This window comes from Triturus cristatus, chromosome 6 (assembly GCF_964204655.1).
Source record: "Triturus cristatus chromosome 6, aTriCri1.1, whole genome shotgun sequence".
Classification (NCBI taxonomy): domain Eukaryota; kingdom Metazoa; phylum Chordata; class Amphibia; order Caudata; family Salamandridae; genus Triturus; species Triturus cristatus.
In genome coordinates, this window is record NC_140589.1 from 55,130,499 (window position 1) to 55,152,858 (window position 22,360).

The following is a 22,360-nucleotide window of genomic DNA, read 5'->3' on the forward strand; positions in this document are numbered from 1 at the left end:
CTCGGCCGAGTCGCGCGACCGGCGAGGGGAGTCCGAAGAGCGATGTCGCCGCTTCGACTTCTTAGAGTGTTTAGACTTACCCGACGACTTGGAGCCCGACGAGCGATGGTGGCGTCGGCTAGGGCTCCGCGAGCGATCCTTGGACCTCCTCCTGGACCGGGATCGCGCACGACGCGGAGCCGAGTGGCGAAGCTCGAGAAGCTTGCGGGACCGCTCCCGCCTAGCCTTCGAAGTCAGGGCCTGGCAGTCGTTGCACGACTCCGCGTCGTGGTCGAGGCCTAAGCAATAGAGGCACCGGCGGTGGTGATCGGTCACCGACATCAGTCGATGACAGTCTTCACAAGCCTTGAACCCAGGCATCCTACCGGCACCAGATGTCGACAGACAGGGATCAAAAATGATCAAAAAGAGTTAGTCAAAAAAGACTAAAAGGGGTAGCTCTCCCGGATCTGCGCTTACTGGCGCGGAAAAAAGAAGAACTGACGTCAGCGCGCGAGGGCGGCGTCTAAGTACTCCGACGACGTCATCCCGGCGCACGACGCCGACGACGGACGCGGAGCCGCAGACGACGCCTAGCGACGCGCAAGGGGTATTGCTGACGAAAAATCTTCCGGATCCAGTCTGACGCCTGGGGATATTCTAAGGTGAGGAATCTAACTAACGTGTTTCTTTCAGATCCTAAGACACTACCAAAAAAACGGGACAGAGAAGGTGGACGTTGGATAGGACTATCCTATTAGATGAGAAGGTAGTACTCAACTTAGCGGAAATGACTGTTGACTTTTTTCTGTTCAATAGGGGCTCTGCAAAAGGGCAAATAGTCTGGGATGCTTTTAAAGCGTATCTAAGGGCAATCTTAAGCTCTAGAATGGTTGGTAAGAGGTGTGCGGTGAAGATGAGAAGCGAATTAGAGAGATCAAGGCCAGAAAATGTGATCTTCAGAAGGCTTTGATGGAGGATAAGGTAGAGTCCCTGTGCTTAGTAGAGAATTGGAGGGGTTGCAGGCAGAATTTCAAGCACAGCGAGATAGAAGGATACAGGATAAATGGAAAGTGAGTAGGCTCCAGCATTTTCCGTATGGTGAAAGGTGCAGTTCATTGTTGGCATGGAAGGCTAACACTGATAGGACCAGAACTTCAATACGGAATTTAATAAAAGCAGGGTCAGGGGAGATGTTGAGCACCAATGCAGATATAAGTGGAAAAGCCCGGAGATATATGAGTAACCTTTATAAAGAGGATATACAACCCAGGAAAGCATGTATAGAGGCTTGGCTAAATAGGACTGAGCATCCACAATTAACAAATGAGCAAAAGATGGTTTTGGAGGGTGAGATTATGAGAGAGGAGATTAAGGTACAGTGCAGGATATTGGCAGGCAGAAAGGCAGCTAGGCCAGATGGCCTCCCAGTCGAGATCTATACTCAAATCATAAATAAAGTGGCTCCGGTCTTGAAAGACATATTTAAAGCAATATATAAAGACAGGGAAACTGCTCCCAGTTCTTGGCCAGAGGCCACGGTAACTTTAATATTGAAACTGAATAAAGATCCGTTGAGAGTTGACTCGTATAGACCAATTTCGCTCTTGAACACAGATTATAAGATCTTTTCATGGATAGTAGCTTCAAGAGTAGCATAGGTCATTAAGGGAGTTATACACTCAGATAAAAGAGGTTTTATTCCAAGGAGGCAGCTTAATGAGCTTACATTCTTGATGATGGGGGTTATAGATATGGCAGAGGCCCAAAATTTGCCTTTGGCTGTAGTAGCTGTAGATGCAGCTAAGGCCTTCGACCAAGTGCATTGGGCGTATCTTTGGGAGGCCCTATGAAACTTTGGTTTTCCACAGAACATCGTGAGGGCGGAGCCAAACCCATATTATCTCCCTAGGACTAGGGTGTTGGTAAATGGAGAACTGTCAGAAAGGTTTGATATAACCAGGGGCACAAAACAGGGTTGTCCCTGTCCCCGCTCCTCTGTATATTGAGCCTTTTGCAAGTTTGATCAGAGCAGATCCCACAATCTCCCCTTTTAAATATTCCGGCTTGCTCCATATGTAGATGATCTGAATCTCTATACCACCAACCCCCAGGCTGCAATCCCCAATCTGATGGCAAATGTGGAGAGCTTAGGTTTGATTTCAGAGTACAAGGTGAATGCAGAAAAAAACAAAGTTATGGAATGGAACCAGGACAAGAGTAGTTGGGGGTTGAATCTCAAATGCGCTATCTAGATGTATTAATTACACAGAAACTTGAGGATGTTCCTAGAATAAATTGGAAAAACGTTAGCCAGGAAATAGGGAGTTTATTGATAAGGTGGGTCAACTTACCTTTAAACATATATGGTCGTATGAATCCCATTTAAATGATTATCCTCCCCAAAATTACTTTCCTTTTCAATTTTATTCCTCTAACGTTTCGGAAGGAGGATATAGCCAAGCTCCAGGGGAAAATAAGTAGCTTAATTTGGGCTTCAGAGGAACCTTGGAAAGCTTGAAAAAAGTTGAGGAGGTGGGAGGCAGGAGGCTTTGATCTACCAGATCTGCTCGCATACTGTCACGCTTTTTACTTTAAGAACTTTTGCATGCTGCTAATAAGACGGATAGGTCACCTATGGGTTTACTTTTTGGGGCAATGTTAGCTGATGTTTGTCAAGGACAGTGTCACTTCCTTTTTAAATATGGAGACCCGAAATACTTCAAAAAGGTGAGGTTTAAGATTCTGATGTCCGCCCTAAGAACTTGGATGTATTTTCTGAAAAGGTTGGGAGTCCTACATTACTCATCATGGGCTCCGATTTGGGAATCCCAGGGTACTCCTGATTGCTTGATGGACCAACTTAGTGTTAGGAATTATTATGCATGTCTCATTTGTCAGCACCCTTTTGGTTTGCATATTAATCATGTTACAGTCCTTTACTAATCATGTAGACATGGATAGGGCTATATGTAACTCATTTCATTATGTTGTGTAATGTATTTACAGAGGTCAGAGTCCTGTTCCTATTTCTCGTGCATTGCCAATGCTTGTTTGTTGCATTGCCAATGCTTGTTGGTTTGCTTGTATACGTTTAGCAATACCGAGGAAACGTTCCAGGACAAACGCGTACATGAAATAAGAACCAACGCCCTCATAGCATGTATAAATACCTCCACCCAAGGCGTCACGATTGCTTGGCTTTTTCGTTTCCCTGCTAAGTAGAACAGGCGTCCTAGAGATCTCACGGACGCTCTTGGATTCTTTCCTGATTCCTAGAAGGCTGGTCCGGACATCTGAGCCCACCTTGAAGAGCGCACGCAACAGACACATCAAGGACACGAAGCTAAGTACAGAATTAGCTTTCCTTTTCACTGCACGCAAGTTGGAAGTACCCTGTGTGCTTTTAAAGAAGACTTCCTTTTTAGCTTTTTCTTTAACTGCGCGCGTGTTGGTAATCACCGCTTGTGCTTTAAGAAGAGTTTCCTTTGGCATACATTCTTTTGAACATTTCGAGACTCACTATCTGCATGTGCGCTTTTGACATTTTGTTTTGTAGACAGCAGCACTTACATTTATAAAGGAAGCCTTTCATTTGGAACATTGTTTTGAGCTATTTGAGACTGAACTATTTGAGAGACAAGCTCCGTGTGTGTGCTTTAACATATTGTGTTGTTTTAAGGAGTTTTATTAGAGTCAAGAATGCCATTCTAACAATACATTTGATCTGGATTGTTAAAAGGCTTGATTTGTGAAAACACCTCGAGACATTTGATTGCAAACTTTGTGAAACTCTTTTGAATATGTCAAGCTGAGACGTGGAGTATTCATTTAGAACAAACTGATATGAACGCAAGGTACTAAATTCATTCATTAGGCAACTTAGTCATAATACAGAAAAAGAGGCAAATCTGATTAATGTATCCGTGTCCTGTTTTCTTTTTCTTTGGTAGTCATTTCTTTGTTAGGTTGTACATACAAATAGACAATCAACCCCAGTGTGACATCTGTGCATCAACAGCAACACTATAGAGGTAAACCTAGATCTTGAAAGAACAATAGATACTTGTTTTAGACATAAATTCATAAGTCCAAGTTGCTAAATCCATTCTTTAATTACGGGTAGAAGTTAAGGCGCAATTCTTCCACTTAAGAACACGGATCCTGGCTGGTCCAGGTGGCAGAAGGTTGAAGTGTCTTCTCTTATCTCTCTCTTTGTCTTCCCGATCCCCTTCCCTCCTGGGACATCTGCCAGAGCTCCTGTTATCATTCAGTAGTGCTGAGAGTTGTTCCAAGAGGACTGTAGAGCTAACATCACCCCTGCAAACGTTCCTGGAATTCAGGTGAGTGGCTGGAATCTCATCTAACACTTAGTCAGCCCTTAAACTCTGGGGGGCTATGCTATTGGGCAGACCTTAAAATGAGATCAAGCTTAGTAAGTTGGAAAGTGTTAAGCAATTGTACCAAAGGGCAATTGACGAGATTCAAATACTACCAAGTACGTTCTTGGTGGGTCACACAAGAGTGGGCAGGAGAGGAAGATGACCTGAGGCTTGATCAGGAGATGAGAACTGACCGATGCAAAAAGGAAGTCTCATTTTGGTGTTGGGCCTTTTTGGAAGTGGATGATAAGATTGTCTCAGAAATCTCCAATCTATGGGTAGAAGAGCTTGGGGAAGGAGATTTGAAGGAAGCTTGGTATGATTCCTTTTCCATTCTATGAGCAGTGGTGAAACCTGCTTCGTTTAAACGTAACCATCTGTTTACAACCCATAGAGTATATTGGTCTCCAGCTAAGTTATCAAGGGTCAAAGGGAACACATACGTCTGTCCAAGGCGTATTCTCACATCAGCAGATGACCTGCACTTGTTTATGCAGTGTCCGAAGAGTGTTCCCTACTGGGCATCGGTGTGTAATTTTCTTGGGAACGTAACTGGCGAACAGATCAAGGTAAGCCCTTGACTTGTATTTTTTGGGCTTTATCAAAAAGGGGATGCGCGAACAAACACAGTCATCACTAAATTCATGTTCTATGTGATTTTTTTGCGAGGCTGGAGATATGTAGGCATTGGAAATCCAAAAGTCCCCCATCCTTTGCTGAGTGCCTTAAAGAACAAGTTACTTACCTTCGTTAACGATATATCTGTAAGAAACATTAGTTAGTTAGATTCCTCACCTTAAAATATCCCCAGGCGTCAGGCTGGATCCGGAAAGATTTTTCGTCAGCAATACCCTTGCGGTCGCTAGGCGTCATCTGCGGCTCCTCGTCCGTCGTCGGCGTCGTGATCGCTGGGATGACGTCGTCGGAGTACTTAGACGCCGCCCTCGCGCGCTGACTTCAGTTCTTGTACATAGCTTTCCGCGCCAGGAACGCAGAGCCATGCAAGAGACAGACACTGGTGCCAAAAAAGTCTAGGGCCCTGAAAGGGATGATCTCAACCCTAGATATCGGTTCGCAGAGCGGGGAGGATGGGTGGGGCGGCGAGGAATCTAACTAACTAATGTTTCTTACAGATATATCGTTACCGAAGGTAAGTAACTTGTTCATCTGAAAGAAACAGTTAGTTAGATTCCTCACCTTAGAATAGCTACCCCAGCAATACCAACCCCAGTGGTGGGTCTGCGAACCAAGATTACACCAGAAAGTCCTGGAGAACAGAACAGCCAAAGAAGCCGTCTCTTCGGGCTTGGCTGTCCAGGCAATAGTGTTTGGCAAACGTGTGCAGCGAGGCCCACGTTGCTGCCTGACAAATGTCCTGCAAGGGGACCCCCCGGCCCAGGGCAGTGGTCGCCGCTGTGGCCATGGTGGAATGGGCCCTCAGCCCTACAGGAGGTTCCTTTTTAGCTAAGGAATAACAGGCCTTGATACACAAAATGACCCACCGAGAGATGGTTCGCTTGTGCACCGCCCGCCCCTTCTTAGCGCCCACGTAGCCAACAAAGAGTTGGTCGTCCACCCGGAACTGTTTGGTGCGGTCCATATAGAAGAACAGCGCCCATTTTGCGTCCAGACGGTGGACTCTCTCTTCCTCTTTCGAGGGATGCAGAGGCGGAAAGAAGGTGGGCAACGTAACAGACTGTCCGCTGTTAAAGGCAGTTACCACCTACCTTTAACAGCAGGTGGAAAGGAAAGGAGGCTTAGAAGAGAGAGCCTGGAGCTCACTCACCCTTCTAGTAGAGGTGATGGCAACCAGGAAAGCAGTCTTAAGCGTCAGCAGACGAAGGGGACAATTATGTAGTGGCTCAAAGGGAGCGCACATCAGAAAGGTTAATACCAGATTCAAATCCCACTGAGGCATTACGAAAGGGACAGGAGGGAACATGTGAGTAATGCCCTTAAAGAATCGAGAAACAACAGGGGATTTGAAAAGAGAAGGCTGATCAGGAAGCCGGAAGAAAGCAGAAATAGCTGAAAGATATCCCTTATGGGTGCCCAGAGCAGAGCCCTGCTGGGCCATGGAAAGAAGAAAGAGGAGAACCTCAGAAAGAGGGGTGGAAAGGGGAACCACAGCCTTTGCTGGGCACCATGCCACACATTTGTTCCACCTGCAGGCGTATACCGATTTTGTGGAGGGGCGCCTGGCTGCCAGAATAACATTACTAGGCTTCCTTGCTCTTGAATTGTTTTAGGCTGTCAGTAAATGCTACCGCTTAGGTTTTAAGAAAAACTTTGCTTTTAAAAACGAAATTGCACTTAGAATTGTATTTTGCACATGAAATTGTTACCATAGTGCTCCTCGCCTAAGACGGCTGCTTCCCAGCTCCTTTGATTGCTCCTAGAAACTCCTCCCGGTAGCAGCCAATCACACTGCGAGAGGGCGGAGCAGAGGGCGGGGAACGGAGGTAAAGGCAGCTCGCAGCGCGGGAGTCCCACACTAGGCTTCCTTGCTCTTGAATTGTTTTAGGCTGCCAGGAAACGCTACTGCTTTGCTTTTAAGAAAAACTTTGCTTTTAAAAACGAAATTGCACTTAGAATTGTATTTTGCTCATGAAATTTTTACCGTAGTGCTCCTCGCCTAAGACGGCTGCTTCCCAGCTCCCTTCATTGCTCCTAGAGACTCCTCCCGGTAGCAGCCAATCACGCTGCGAGAGGGCGGAGCAGAGGGCGGGGAAAGGAGGTAAAGGCAGCTCGCAGCGCGGGAGTCCCACACTAGGCTTCCTTGCTCTTGAATTGTTTTAGGCTGTCAGGAAACGCTACCGCTTTGCATTTAAGAAAAACTTTGCTTTAAAAAACGAAATTGCACTTAGAATTGTATTTTGCTGATGAAATTTTTACCGTAGTGCACCTCGCCTAAGACGGCTGCTTCCCAGCTCCCTTGATTGCTCCTAGAGACTCCTCCCGTTAGCAGCCAATCACGCTGCGAGAGGGCGGAGCAGAGGGCGGGAAATGGAGTTAAAGGCAGATCGCAGCGTGGGAGTCCCACACTAGGCTTCGATGCTCTTGAATTGTTTTCGGATGTCAGGAAACGCTACCGCTTAGCTTTTAAGAAAAACTTGCTTTTAAAAACAAAATTGCACTTAGAATTGTATTTTGCTCATGAAATTTTTACCGTAGTGCTCCTCGCCTAAGACGGCTCCTTCCCAGCTCCCTTGATTGCTCCTAGAGACTCCTCCCGGTAGCAGCCAATCACGCTGCGAGAGGGCGGAGCAGAGGGCGGGGAACGGAGGTAATTGCAACACGCAGCGTGGGAGCTGAAGGCGCGCCAAAGGCAAGCCCATCTGCGCCCATCCGCGCCCAGCTGGGCCCAGAGGCCTGTCTCTATGCTCGCCGCACCACCTACTCCGGGGAAACTCTGAAGACAATTAATTCTACTCACCTATATCTCGCTCATAAAACAAACGGCTCACCTTTCCAGAATTTTAAGAGCCCAATTATTCCCAAACACACCTCACAGAGCCAGGCTAAACTTGAGGCTACTCCATTCCCTATCCACTATGTTAATACTCGTTCCCTTATCAAACACCAGATGGACATTTTTCTTATTCTTCTCACAGACAAACCTAGTATACTACTGCTGACTGAAACCTGGCTTACCGCTGATTCTGCCCCTGATATGCTGATATGCTGGCGGCTCTACCCCCTGACTGCTATATTATACATGCCAATCGCCCACATGGCAAGTCAGGGGGGGGGGGGTCGCAGCTATCATTCACACCAGTCACAGGTTCTGCTCCCTAACATGTCTCCCTCTTAAGGAGACTGAGAACATAGTAATAAAACTTGACTCAATTAATGACTCCTTTGTCTGTGTCCTTGCTCCCTTTTTTAGCAAAGGTTTTAGAGACACACGTGGCTAAATGCCTATCCAAATTTCTGGAAGAATCCAAATACCTCGATCCCCATCAGGCAGGTTTCCGGCCGGCTCACTCTACCAAAACTGTCATTCTCGCCGTCCTGGACACTCTCCGGGACAACGCTGATAGAAACTCCCCTTTGGCACTGGTGTTGTTGGATTTATCTGCAGCCTTTGACACGGTCGACAATACTATCTTGGCCGACCGTATTCAAGGTGTGGCAGCCCGCTGGTTCACTTAATTCCTGGAGGATCGTTCCCAGGCTGTTCGCCAAGGGCACTTCTTGGCTCCCCCGCGTAAAATGACCTGTGGTGTTCCACAGGCCTCAGCCCTCTCCCCTCATTTGTTCAATCTCTACATCGCTCCCCTGATTCAGTCCCTGAAAGATAGAAAGGTGACGGTCTTCAATTATGCTGACGACTTACAGCTGGCCTTCAAGATTGACAACTCACCTGGCTTGGTCTCCGATTTTCAGTCCACCATGTTGCATATCCAACAATGGATGGACTATAACCACCTCCAATTAAATCCTGGTAAGACAGAGCTTGTTCTCACTGGAGATAGCCACAGGTTTCTGGGGCCCACACTATTGGCCTCCAGAGCTAGGACCCACCCCCTCCCCTTCCACCTCGGCCAAAACACTAGGAGTCTCCATCAACAGTGACTTGTCACTGAAAACTCAGGTTGGCACAGTCATCTCCAAGTGTTTCTTTCAACTGCGCAAGATCAGGAAGATACATCGCCTCCTCACTCATGAGGCCTTGATCCAGGTTATAATTGCCACAGTCCTGTCGCACTTAGACTATACCAACTCGGTATACCTAGGTATGCCACTCTACCTTTTTAAACGACTGCAGATGGTTCAGAACCAGGCAGCCAGACTGATATCTCGACAACGGAGATGGCAACCCGCAACTCCCCTACTGAGGAAATTGCACTGGCTCCCCGTTTCCCAGCGCTGTGCCTTTAAAACGGGTTGTCTCATCCTTAAAGCTCTGCATGGCAACAGTCCCGTATTCATTAACAGCTTACTTCTTAGGCACATTCCAACACGTAACCTCAGATCTGCCCATCTCGCTCTCCTAACCACCCCGGTTTTCAAATGAGTACGTTTAGGTGGCTGTAGATTTGCCACTCTCGCCCCTAAACTCTGGAACTCCTTCCCACTTGAAATTCGGTCTTGCACGGACCTTCTGCAATTCAGGAAATCCCTGAAAACGTGGTTATTCTCTCAAGCCTTCAATTAACTACATTCATTCCAGCATATTGTTGCCTCATAGCGCCATGAAGCCAACCGGTGTACGTGCGCTTTATAAATTATTATTAACATTAACATTAACATTAACATTACAGACTTCAGGAGGCAAGTCAAATGGCATCAACTGCCGCCGCTCAATCTACACGCATGGAGGTGAAGGCTGGACAGGTTCGGGTGGTTGACCGTCCCCTGTTGCTGTGACAGAGGTTCCTCCTGAAGAGGCAGGCGGATCAGGGGATCGATCGATAGACTGAGTACCTCGGGATACCAGTATCTTCGTGCCCAATCCGGAGCCACCAGGATGACTTGGGCCCGGTCGCGCCTGATCTTCTTCAGCACTCTGGGCAGAAGTGGTATAGGTGGAAAGGCGTACAACAGACCGCAACTCCACTCGCGACGAAAAGCGTCTCCGAGCGAGTGCCGCCTTGGAAACTCCAACGCGCAGAACTGCTGACATTGCGCGTTCTCTTCAGTGGCAAATAGATCTAACCAAGGCTCTCCCCACTGCCGAAAGAGGCCTTGCACCACGTCCGAGTTTAGACGCCATTCGTGATCCATTATGCACCGGCGGCTGAGTTCATCTGCTCTGGCGTTCAGAGAGCCCGCCAGATTTTGAACCACCAGGGTGATGTCCTGATGTTCCAGCCATGTCTAGAGGCGCAGAGCCTCCTGACAAAGGCTCCACGACCCCACCACCCCGCCCTGTTTGTTGCAATACCACATGGCGGTGGTGTTGTCCGTGAACACCTGCACTACACTTCCCCGGACAAAGGGAAGGAATACCTTCAGTGCAAGTCGGACCGCCCTCATCTCCAGAAGGTTGATACGGAGCCGAGACTCCGCCGGAGACCAGAGGCCTCTGATCTCCGCCTCTCCCATGTGGCCCCCCCATCCCAGGAGGGACGCATCCGTCACTACTACGTGCTCCGGTTGGGGTAGGGAGAGGGATCTGCCACTGACCCAATCGCGGTCCATGAGCCACCACTGCAACTGTCTTGCAGTGCCCTCCGAGATCAAGACATGGTCGGACAGGTTGCCATGATGCTGGAACCACTGAAACTTCAGGTCCCACTGCAGAGCCCGCATCCGCCATCTGGCGTGATGCACCAACAGGATGCAGGAGGCCATCAGACCCAGAAGCCGCAGCATCAACCTGACCGAAACCTGGGATATAGCCGAAAGATGGGAATCAGAGCCTGAGTAGGCCCGGAACTGCGCAGAGTCCAGAACCGCTCCAATGAAGAGGAGCTTCTGAGAGGGGCTCAGGTGTGACTTCGGCACATTGATGGAAAACCCCAACAAATGCAAGAGGTCGGCCGTAGTCTGGAGGTGGGAGACGACTGCCTGGGGCGAGTCCACCTTCAACTACCAGTCGTCGAGATGGGGGAAGACTGGAACCCCCAATCTGCGCAGATGAGCTGCGACCACCGCCATCACTTTCGCGAACACCCGAGGGGCACTGGTGAGGCCAAAGGGGAGCACTGTAAACTGAAAATGCTCTTGGCCCACCGTGAACCGCAGGTAACGCCGGTGGGCCGGCAGGACTGGGATGTGAAAATAAGCGCCCTGAAAGTCCAACGCTATCATCCAGTCTCCAGGGTCTAGGGCAGCCAGAACCTGAGCTAAGGTGAGCATCTTGAACTTCTCCTTCCGGAGGAAGGCGTTGACGCTCCTGAGGTCCAAGATAGGGCGTAGGCCCCCTTTGCCGTTCTTGGGAACCAGAAAGTAGTGGGAATAACAACCACAACCTACTTATGGACCAGGAATGCGCTCGATGGCCCCCTTGGGCAAGAGGGCCATAACTTCCTCCTGCAGAAGTTGCAAGTGATCCCCCGAAATCCGGTGGCACTGCGGTGGCATGGCTGGAGGGGTCATCTTGAAGGGGAGGGAGTAGCCCCTTCGGACGATTTGCAGCACCCACCTGTCCGATGTGCTGGTACGCCAGTGGAGCAGGTGATGGCGAACTCTGCCTCCCACTGGGGTGGAATGGGCCTGAAAGCTCGGACTAGGAGGGTTTTGAGGCCGATGCTGCTGGGGTAGATGTGGATGGACCGGCTCGTTGTCCCCCTGCTCGCCTCGGCTGAATCCACATCCGCGACCGCGTGGAGGTTGGTTCTGCGGCCTGTGGCTAGGCGGACGTGAGGAGGCGCCCCTTCCTTGGCCACGAAAGGGGCGAAAAGCGGAAGTTTGCGGGCGCGGGCCGAGAGGCCAAAGGACTTGGCCGTAGCCCTGGAGTCCTTAAAGCGCTCCAGCGCACTATCCGCTTTGTCGCCAAAAAGGCGACTGCCATCAAAGGGCATGTCCATGAGGGTGCTCTGGACATCCCCGGAGAAACTCGTGGACCTCAGCCAGGTGTGGCGAGGAATCGCCACTGTGGTCGCCATTGCCCTGCCTAGCGAGTCCGATGTGTCCAGACCACATAGGAGTCGACTACGGCGCCGGGGCCGGAGCCTCCGGCTCGCTAGGCCTCCCAGTCGAGCCTGCAGGGCCCAAAGGCATGTCGGCTGGTGTCAACGGCGGAGCCAGGTTCCTCATGGCCACGAGGAAGTCCCTGACCTCCGCCAGAGTCGCGTCAGACCCAGGGACCGGAGGGTATGGGGTCGGATGGGACTCCTGCGACTCCGACGGTGCCGCTTGGGTGGTGCCACCCGAACCCTCATCCGAGTTGCGCGACCGTTGAGGGGAGCCAGAAGAGCGATGTCGCCTTTTAGACTTCTTGCTGTGCTTCGACTTACCGGATCGCAAAGACTTTGACACTGACGAGCGGTGATGGCTGCGGCTCCGGGAACCCGTCCCTCGACCTCCTCCTCGACCGGGACCTTGAGCGGCGCAGAGCCGACTGCCGGAACTCGAGCAGCTTGCGGGACCGCTCCCGCCTAGCCTTCGAAGTCAAGGCCCGGCAGTCGAGGCACGACTCGACATCGTGGTCGGCCCCAAGGCAATAGAGGCACCGGCGGTGGTGATCCGTGACCGACATCAGTCGGTGACAGGAGTCACAAGCTTTAAAGCCAGGTATCCCTATCGGCACCAGAATCGAGGTTGACGAAGAATGGGACCAACAGAGTTCGAAAAAGTTTAGTCAAAAAATGACTAAAAGGGTATGCTCTTCCCGGATTCACGCTTACTGGCGCGGAAAAAAGAAGAACTGACGTCAGCGCGCGAGGGCGGCGTCTACGTACTCCAATGACGTTATCCCGGCGATCACGATGCCGACGACGGACACGGAGTCGCAGATGACGCCTAGCAACGCGCAAGTGTATTGCTGACGAAAAATCTTTCCGGATCCAGCATGACGCCTGGGGATATTCTAAGGTGAGGAATCTAACTAACGTGTTTCTTTCAGATAGTATTATCTGTACGAGTCAGTCTGATATGGCCTGTGACCCTAGAAGTCTGGATAAGGTTTGGACATTGTTGGTGGATTGGAGAGAGAAGCCCAGCAGGTCCGATGATTAAGCCAAACATGCTGTCGGTCCTGGTTCTCCTGTGCCTTGGTCCCCTCATGAAGGAGAAGTAAGTGGAAACAGCAGTATTCTTGTGTGGAAACACTCATTTTTCCATCCTGGCATCTGAGGGACAAGAGTAATACCAGCAAGAGATTCGGCAGAATGAGGACCACAAAAGAAACAAAAAAAAAAACACTTTTTTCCGCACAAGTCAGGAAAAAAGAACCCACTAGAACATTCAAAGACCTGTCTAGGTGGTTTTGTCACAAGGACCTGCTCTGAACCACCGTAAAGCCAAATCAGCATGTTGACCTAATAATTGTACATCATCAAATGGTATATCATTCAGGGTATCCTTTACAGGCTCTGAAAACCACGACTGACACAGCCATGCATGTCAGTGCAAATGACTGAGCCATAGCTCTTCCCCCAGAATCAGTGGTGTCCATGCCACATTTTATGATGAATTTCCCAGCCATCTTTTACCACCTGGAAGAGTTTACTCCTGGCTTCCTCTGAAAGATACTGGTTAAGCTTAAGCTCCTAACAAAATGTCTTTTAGAGACTCATTATGAAGGAGTATAGGTTCCACCCCCTCTCACCTTGGTGAAGAACCTCCACCAAAAGATCCGTAGACAATTCCACTGAGAGAAGCTGGCAACCTAAAACTACAGCTGTCCTCCTGAAAATCGCCACATAAGAGGAACTCACCAACGTTGCCATAGCAGATGGAGAAAGTAAATCTGAAACTGGAGAGGACTCAAGTCCACTACTCACCCAGATCAGTCAGCCAATTTTCCTCCAAAGGAGGCTGGACAGAATTGGGACACCCAATATTCTCCACTTCAGCTGCAAAACTGTGCTTTCCTTGAGGAGAAGCAGAAACAGGTTGCATAAGGGCAGATAGAGAGTTGCCAAAAACAGACAGCTCCATTGCCGCGGCATCCAATGCTGTCCGGCGCCATTGCCGCATCATATCAACATTAGAAAGAGTAATGGGTTCAACATCGATTGGCACTACCGACATAATTGGCTGCCCCGACACGGACGGTGAGAACCCAAAGTGCTGTGCACCAGTGCCGCCTCAAATGTGATAACGGATTCAGAGGGTCCAACTGTCCCTGAGGGCGAGTCCACTGGTGCGGCTACAGGCAGGGCACCTCTCCCCTCCCCTCCTTGGGACTTAAAGGCACACCAGAGGGGGGCCCAAAGACTTCATGCAGGGAAATGTAACATTCCCACATTTGGACTATAGTCACCTCAGCTCCAGGATATTTAGGGAGAAATTATGTAGACTCCTGTCAATGCTCCACAACCAAAGGTTGGGAGACGGCGTCAGAAACTATCTCACATATCGACCATTGGTGCTTTGGAGCCTTCTTCGATGGAGACGGACCCTCACCCAAATGGCTCCTCGACCGGTCTCTGGACATCGATGAATTCTGATGGTGCTCTGGTGCCTCAGAGAATCGCGCCATCAGAAGTTTCATACGGTGCTCTCTCAACGTCTTCGGCCCAAGACGCCGACAGGAACAGACCTCCTCGGAGTCATGATGTTCTCCAAGGCCCCTCAAACAGATGGAATGAGGAACTGTGATTGACATCTGTCTGTCACAAGATTCAAAGGGTTTAAACCCGAAAACATTGCAAAAAGCCCACAGTTTCCTTGACAAAATGTCAAAATGGGCTGAAAAATGCCCCCCTAACTGCTCCAGATTTGAGTTGCGAGTGTGAAATTGATGCAGAGTCACGCGGTAGCCTCTACCGATGTGCAGACGTGCTATGGTAAAACACTTCAGGATACAGTCTTGCAGCTAGATGTAGCCATATAACATCTTTTGAGGTATGAGCCTCGAATGTGGTAATGGTATCCTATGGGGGGAATGACATATGCTACAAACAGATCCTTGCAATTGAAGTTCCGGGGTGCCATTTGGAACTCGAGTTAGGCAAAGTCCAAAGAACAACCAGCAGTTTTAGTTTACCTGACCCTGGCCGGGTACACAGGTACTGAAAGGGTTTGTAACCTAGAACCCTACAAAATTATAGGAAATGGGCACCTGAAAACTAGGCCTGGGCGCAGTTTGCAGAGTTCCGCTAAGCTGAACTCCGTGATTGACCTAAAAACTTTGCCACTTTACGTGGAGTTCTGCAAGCGGCAGAGTGCATTTAGTCGTGCTGTTCATGATGATTTTTAGTGCCGGTTGTTTGTCCCGCACTGGACGATCAGCACGAATGGCACCATGCGCAGCACAAGAGATAGCTACTTCTTTCTGTCGCTTGAGTAGATGCTTTACTCGAGCAGCAGCTTCATCATCACAAATGGAAGGTTTCTCAACATGAGCAGAAGCGGCTATTAACGACAGCCGGTGTTGAGAATTTTTGTCGGGAGGTGGTCTGGAGTAAGATTCTCCTCGCTCATGCTCGCCAACTTAACGCTGGCGAGCGATGAAAAATCTCCACTCTGTGTAGTTTTTGGGACTCACCTGCTACGCAGAGCAAAGAGTGGTAAAAATTCTGCAAACTCCGTGAGCAAAGTGAAATTTCACACCCAGGCCTACTGAAAACAAAGGCCGCAAGGGGGGACTTGGAGGCAAGTCCAGTGAAACCCAAAGGGGGGCTCAGCCTCTGAGGGTCTCTGGAGCAAGGGGGGGCAGTCAGTTGTTGTGAACCTGGGCTGTGGGGCTAGGGTGCAAAAGGGTTTGGATGGCGTTGGAGGAACTCTTGGTTCTCTGTATGACTTGTAGAGTTGAAGGAAACAAGACAACCGGGCCACTCTAAGTGTAAGCTTTGTTGGTCCGGAAATCCCTCGATGTGCAGGTTGGTTTTGGCAGCGGTGGTATCCAGACTGGACATTGGCCTTGGTTGCTGCAAGTATTCTGTGCCCAGGGTATTGGTGCAGGGGAGTCACCTGTAGGATGTAGCATCTCAAAACTCAGTGGCAAGATGGGTTGGCCTCCTAGCACCACAAGAACTTCTTCCTGGTGTGATGCTTCCTCAGTGGGATCGATGGACAGCAAAACGTTGTACTGGACAAGTGTAGTCGGAGCCTGCAGATACAGGGGGGTGGCTCCTCCACCTCAAGGGAGATGAAAGATGGTTGATGAAGTGCTGGGCAGTCTTCCAAGTGTTGAAGAGGATGCACAGCTTTTGGAGGAGTTGGATCTTTGGAATCGAGGTCCCAGCAGTCAGGCAGCGTTTTGCGCCAAGTTCGTGGTTAGTCTTCAATTCTCACAGTGATGGCTCTTCTTTGTCCTTCTGTTCTCAGGTAGATGAATATGTTGCTCTGGCTTCAGGGGGGACCCCTAAATGATCAATGTAGTGGCATTTACGGGAGAATATGGTAGTAGCCAATGAGCTACTTACCACTGGGATGACTACACCCCCTATATCACCTCTTCCTGTGGGGAGTGGGCATAACCCTGAATCAGAATTCTCTAATTTCACCAAAAACAAGATGGTGAAACCCTTCTCTGGCTGTCTACTTTGGGCAGGCCATCTTAGGGGTGTGACTAGCCTGTAAGTGAAACACACCTCCTGAACAGCTACTTTCCTACCAGCCCTGGTGCGAAATTGGCCTCGGGGCATGGGGTAGTGTTCCTCAGGTCTGGGGGGAAGCCGTGGTTGCATATCAAGGGCGGCAGAGGCTTTGAAACCTATGGCCTTGATATGCTAAATTCCCAAGCCATGCTGCTGGAGGGAGTGTGATCAACTTCCACCAGGCAGGCATTGTTCTTGGCCTCTGATAGCGTGGGCTCTCACCTGCAAGGGTTCAAAAACACGTCTATGGTGGCAGGCTGGACAATACCATTCAGCCAACACACTAAGGGGCAGATGCACGACCCTTACAATTTGCGAGTCGCAAATTATGTTGTTTTGCAACTCGTAATTTGCGACTCGCAAAATGTAATGTACAGCAGTGTCTCAGACACTGTTTGTGATTCCTAATGGGGTCGCAAATTGCATGCCTCATTAATAATCATGAGGCAGGTGCAATTTGCGACCCCATTGGGAATGGCTAGCACTCCAAGGGATGGTGGCCTGCTGGGGTCAGCAGACCACCATGTCTGTGGCTGCTTTTTCAATAAAGCAGTTTTTTTTTAATGCAGCCCATTTTCCTTAAAGGAAAACAGGAAGCATTTAAAAAAGAAAAATGAAAGGTTTCTGTTTCATTTGTTAAGAGTTGGTAGTGGTCCGTGGGACCACTGCCTGTTCTTAAAAAATATTTTTGCATCCATTCACAAAGGGGAAGTGGTCCCTTGGGGACCCCTTCCTGTTTGTGAGTGGCTTACCACCTACTTGAAGTAGGTGGTAAACTGAACGTGTTTTGCAAATGCAATTGCGATCGTAAAACAATCATACATTGAAGTGCATGTCGCTATTAGGAAGGGATGACCTTGGCACGCCCATTCCTACTAGTGAGTCGCAAAATAGGGTTTGTATATGGGGCAGACTAATTTTACGGTTGCAAACGGGCCGATTCCCTGTTTGCGGCTGCAAAATATGGTTGTACATCTAGCCCCTATGTGACTAGTCAGGGTAAAGGGGGCACCTCTAAGGTGCCATCTGGGTGCATTTATTCCTAAATCCATTACTGGCATCAGTACAGATTTATTAAGCCAAGATGTTTGATACCATACATCAGTATTTCTAGTGAAGTCATTGTGTAGCTGGGTAACTCATAATGACCAGTGCCCAGTACATATCTCTAAAATGGTTTCCTGATCACTTGCAATGCCTAGCAATGGAATTGAACATCACAAGGGCATATCTGCTTAAGCAGATGTGCCCTCACATGTAATATAATGCAGCCTGCCTTAGGGCTCTGAGGCCTGCTTTAGGGGTGGTTTACATAAAGTACATGCAGTGTACTTGGGCATTGCACATAGGGACTCTGCAATGTTATGTTTTTGGAATGGTTTGCATTATTTTACTCACGCTGCATGGCAGTCTGCATGCAATTTGGGTATCGGTCCCTTAGGGTGGCATAATACATGCTGCAGCCCTTAGGGACCATCTTTAGTACTCATGCCCAGAGTACTGGGTGGTACCATTTTCTAGGGAATTACGGGGGTGCTAAAGTATTTACAAAATGGGTCAAAATTAACCTTTGTCCTGTTTCAGGGAAAGAACACTGGAACTGGAGCCTGGTTAGCAGGCTTCAGTGTACTGTCAGAGACGAAAACCAGCATCTAGCAGTTCAAATGGGGGTGAAAAGTGTGGGGACATCTGCATCAATGGAAACGGCATCTTCAGCTGAGTTCACCTGCTCTGGTATTCAAAGAGCCCAACAGGTATTGAACCACCAGGTAAATGCCTCGATGTTTCTGCCATGTCCAGAGACACAGGGTGTAAGAAAGGAGGATCGGCTTTCATGATTACCCCCGCTTTTTGCTTGGTGTCAGCATGTTTTTTACGTAGTCTGACTTGGATCCTGTTAATCAGGGGCAGTCTTCTGATGGTTACCTACTGGCAACGTAGTGAGTTTGCCTACACTCAGCTTATCACCGGATGGCACGGACTCTGTTTCCTGGTCACCATACACCCCCCTACCCTGGACATTTCCAGAGAAGAGCTGTCGGACTTGTACCAGCACCTACTAAGGAAAAAAGCCAACCTTGCTGCATCAGACTCGTGAAAAAAGAAATGTAGATTATTTTAACTGGGCTCAGTACAAGGACATTCCAGAATAATTTTGACTATTCACGGACGAACAAGTATCAGCTGGAGGGTTCATACCTTCCACACCTTGGACATGAAAGCTAATGCCTGCTGGCTCCAAATAACCAGGTGGGAAATGCTTAGAATGATGAACAGCACTGAGCACTGGTACACAGCGGTTTAGGAAGTCACTTTGCACCCATGCACCTGGCTTACCTGGTGTAGGTATCCTGGTTCCTGGGATATCCACGGCTGGGGTGACTCTCCAACCTTCTTGTGGAGAATCCATTCTCTGCTGTAGAACTCAGTGATGTCATTAGAATGGTAAAAGTAATAACATTCTTTGGTAACTCTTGAAGATGGAAAAATATGGAGCATAGGGAACTTGTGCAAAATTGATGTTCCAAATTCTTTTGAATCATCATATTCTTGTATTTCTTTCGATTTGTGAATGTTTCGTTATTGTATTGAATTTTAACATGTATAGTTTTTTGACATTTTATTGTAAACTCTTTATAAAGGGGGAAATGTGTGGAGGATTCATTCTGTGCTGTAGAACTCAGTGATGTCATTAGAATGACATCACTGAGAGATTCTGTGAATGCTGCCAGTTGATGAAGCTGGAGGTTGCTCTATGGATGTGTTCTTTTATCCTTATGAATAAAGGACTTTATTCATTAACCACCGCCTCTGTGGTTAGTACACTTCTGTCTTCCACTGGGTTTTTTCAGGGTCTACTGGGAAGGGTCCTTCTTCTTGAAAACTGCAACCACGGGTTTCTCATTGACTTGATTTGAGTACGCAGCTCTGTTTCCACTCTGCACACAGCCTCCGAGGAGTTCCTCAGAACTTACCTTCGGTGCTTCATGTGTCCCCAGCTCTTCTAAGTCTTCTGGCCCAAGTCCAGACTTTGGTCGCAGTTCGCATTCTACTTCTTTAGTATATGGTTTGGTGTCCCCCTGGAGACCACAGTGTATTTGTGCTTACTTACCTGTTTACATTTGAAGTATTGTGTGTATTGTGCTGAAATCTCTGGGTAGGTGATATACCAATGTGTTAGTAAGTGTGTATAATAAATATAACTTTTTATTATAACTACACTGTGTTTTCATTCAACCTACACTATATGATTATAAAACAAGCTGCTCAACACTCCTTCTGGACTAAGCGTGAAGGCTGCTCTCCACAACTACCACTAAGAGAGCTTTCTATGGTTGTCTAAGACCACTAAAATCACCATAAGGGTTGTCTGGATTAGTGCAAGGTGCTTCACTTAAATAAGTATGCACTATATACTAAGCCAGCCTCCTACAGCTAGTATAGTTCAAAGTTCATCTTGACGGGGTACTGGTAATATTGAGACACTGGATCTCGATGTGATTAATGGTAAATTTATGTACACAAACAAAATTGCATCTTTATTAACAAATTCACCCGTTATGAACTCCACATGAACATCGACTCAGAAATATGTAGTTAGGCAGGCTTTGAGACCCAAGCCTGAGGTCACTAATTGACATGTTACAGGTGTTGTGGCATTTAGCAAGCAGACAAACTCGGAAACAGGAAACCCCAGATCAATCCCAACGCCACAATGGTCCAGGGAGATTGGCCCCATTAAAACACATGGTCGGGGGGTATGCATGTTCCCAAAACTCCATAAAATCAGATGCCACATGAAGTTAGGAACACATAGCCACACAGTACACATAGTAATCACGTGTTTCTTATTCTGGACATCTGGACACGTTACCCACTGGCCACATTGTGTCCACGCAAGATCGAGGCCCACCTGGATTCCTCATCAAATCCATTAATTTAGGGTCCCATACACAGAGGTTTACATTTCTCACCAAAAAAGGATCACAGAACTGTTTTATGACATTTCATTAATTGTATAAAAAAAAACATATCATATCGATTGTAAGTTGAGACAGTCCTCTAACCCTGTGCCTGTGACTGTTCTCCCGATTATACTGTTTAATTGAACAAACTGTTCCTGTTTTGCCAAACGCTTTTTGTTTATTCAAGATTTTTCATGTTCAAGCAGAAGAGCAAAGGGGCTTGCGATGGCTCTAGGCTGTCGAAATGGCACCAGCATAGGGGAAAACGCCAGGATATTGGATAAATATGGGGCTTCCTCCCTTTCACTTTGGTGTAGGGCACCGCAGCAAGGTGACTTGCAGCAGTGCCCCATGCCAAATCTCCATAAATGAGGGCAATGGCAGGTCACAATAATCGAATCGTGGTGACCTGGTTGTATGCAAAGCAGTTACAAGCTGTCCTGATCTGTGAAGGGCAATAAAGCAAAAGGTCGACATCAGTCTTCTTCATATTTTGAAAAGCACTATCCGGGTATGAATTCAACACACCATGTAAACTGTTCAGATCGGTTCAGTCTGTTAACTGTTGATCTGCAAGGCACGAGGGGGACAGCGCTGTCGATCTTCATATTTCACTGATAGAGTAGTGCAGATTAACGACAGAGCATGCTTTTTACACGATGATTTCATGAAACGTGGGGAGGGAATAGTAGATTTTCCATTTAATGGTTTAAGTATACATTTCAATTCCTTCTTGATAATAATACAACAGTAGAACATTAAATTAAACGCATTTGCTTCTTATGTAGGATTTTAATTAGTGTTTTTAACAAACCTATACCACAAAGCTAATGTTAAATGGCTTGAGGTTTGTGTATGAAAATTCATAACTACAATTGTAATCAAATGAATAATAAAGTGTTTTATGTAGTTCTTTAGACAGCACTCTGGGTATTTTTAGCGCTGTAAATAAGAAACCATGGGGGCATATTATCAAGCACAGCGTTAAAAGTATCGCCGCTTTAGCGGCAGAAAACTGCCGCTAAAGTGGCGATAATGGGCTTGATAATATGCCTCAGAGAATTCCCATAAAAGCTCATGTTGACACCAGAACATGGGTTTCTATGGGAATTCTTAAGGGCATATTATCAAGCCCATTATCGCCACTTTAGCGGCTGTTTTCTGCCGCTAAAGCGGCGATAATTTTAACGCCATTTGTTGATAATATGCCCCCAAGATTTTATCCTATACATCTGTACTGCTCTCTGAAGGATGGATGGCTGAGTTGGCCACGGCAGGATTTGAGGTGTGAGACACGCAGTTAATTTCAGATATCAGAATTATTCTAAATTCCCAGTTGATTGTTTTCTATGGCTTACCTCTCCAGACGATAATACGTTGTTAAGGTACTCCAAAAATGCTTCGTCTTTTATTTCATTATCAGTAAAAACAAAAGTGATGCCTTTTCCGTCAGCCCCAGCAATGTTATAAAGCACTTTTAGATCATCTGTTAGATTGCTCATTCCATATGACCTAGAGAAATAACAGAGAAGTTTTAAAACTAATTTATAATTCAATACTTTATTAAACATTAAATGCGGGTACAAAAAGAACAAGCACCAGCAAAGTCAATATGTCCTGCCTTTTATTAGTGAGTGATGGAAAATCTGAACTGGAGGAGCAGCACTAGTTCCACATAGTTCACTCCTCCTCCTGCAGCAGACTGTCCACTATAGCACCTTATATCAGTCCCTGCCCAGGATCAGGCAAATGCCTGGAAGCTAGGCAAGAAAGACAACATCCCCACAGATGAACTCCTGGCAACAGTAGGCTTCACGCTCCACATACATCCAGATGGACATGGGTCAAAGCTGAGGTGCCCTTCGAATCTATGAGT

At 47.9% G+C, this 22,360-nt stretch overlaps 1 protein-coding gene across 1 annotated transcript in view; it reads right to left on the reverse strand.

Moving 5' to 3' along the window:
- DNAH8 (dynein axonemal heavy chain 8) overlaps nt 1-22,360 on the reverse strand; it is a 13,985,216-nt gene that overhangs the window by 4,727,898 nt on the left and 9,234,958 nt on the right. The window contains exon 63 of the mRNA XM_085610239.1: nt 21,843-21,996. Coding sequence (XP_085466365.1) covers nt 21,843-21,996 — 154 coding nt within the window. The remainder of the gene's footprint in view (nt 1-21,842; nt 21,997-22,360) is intronic.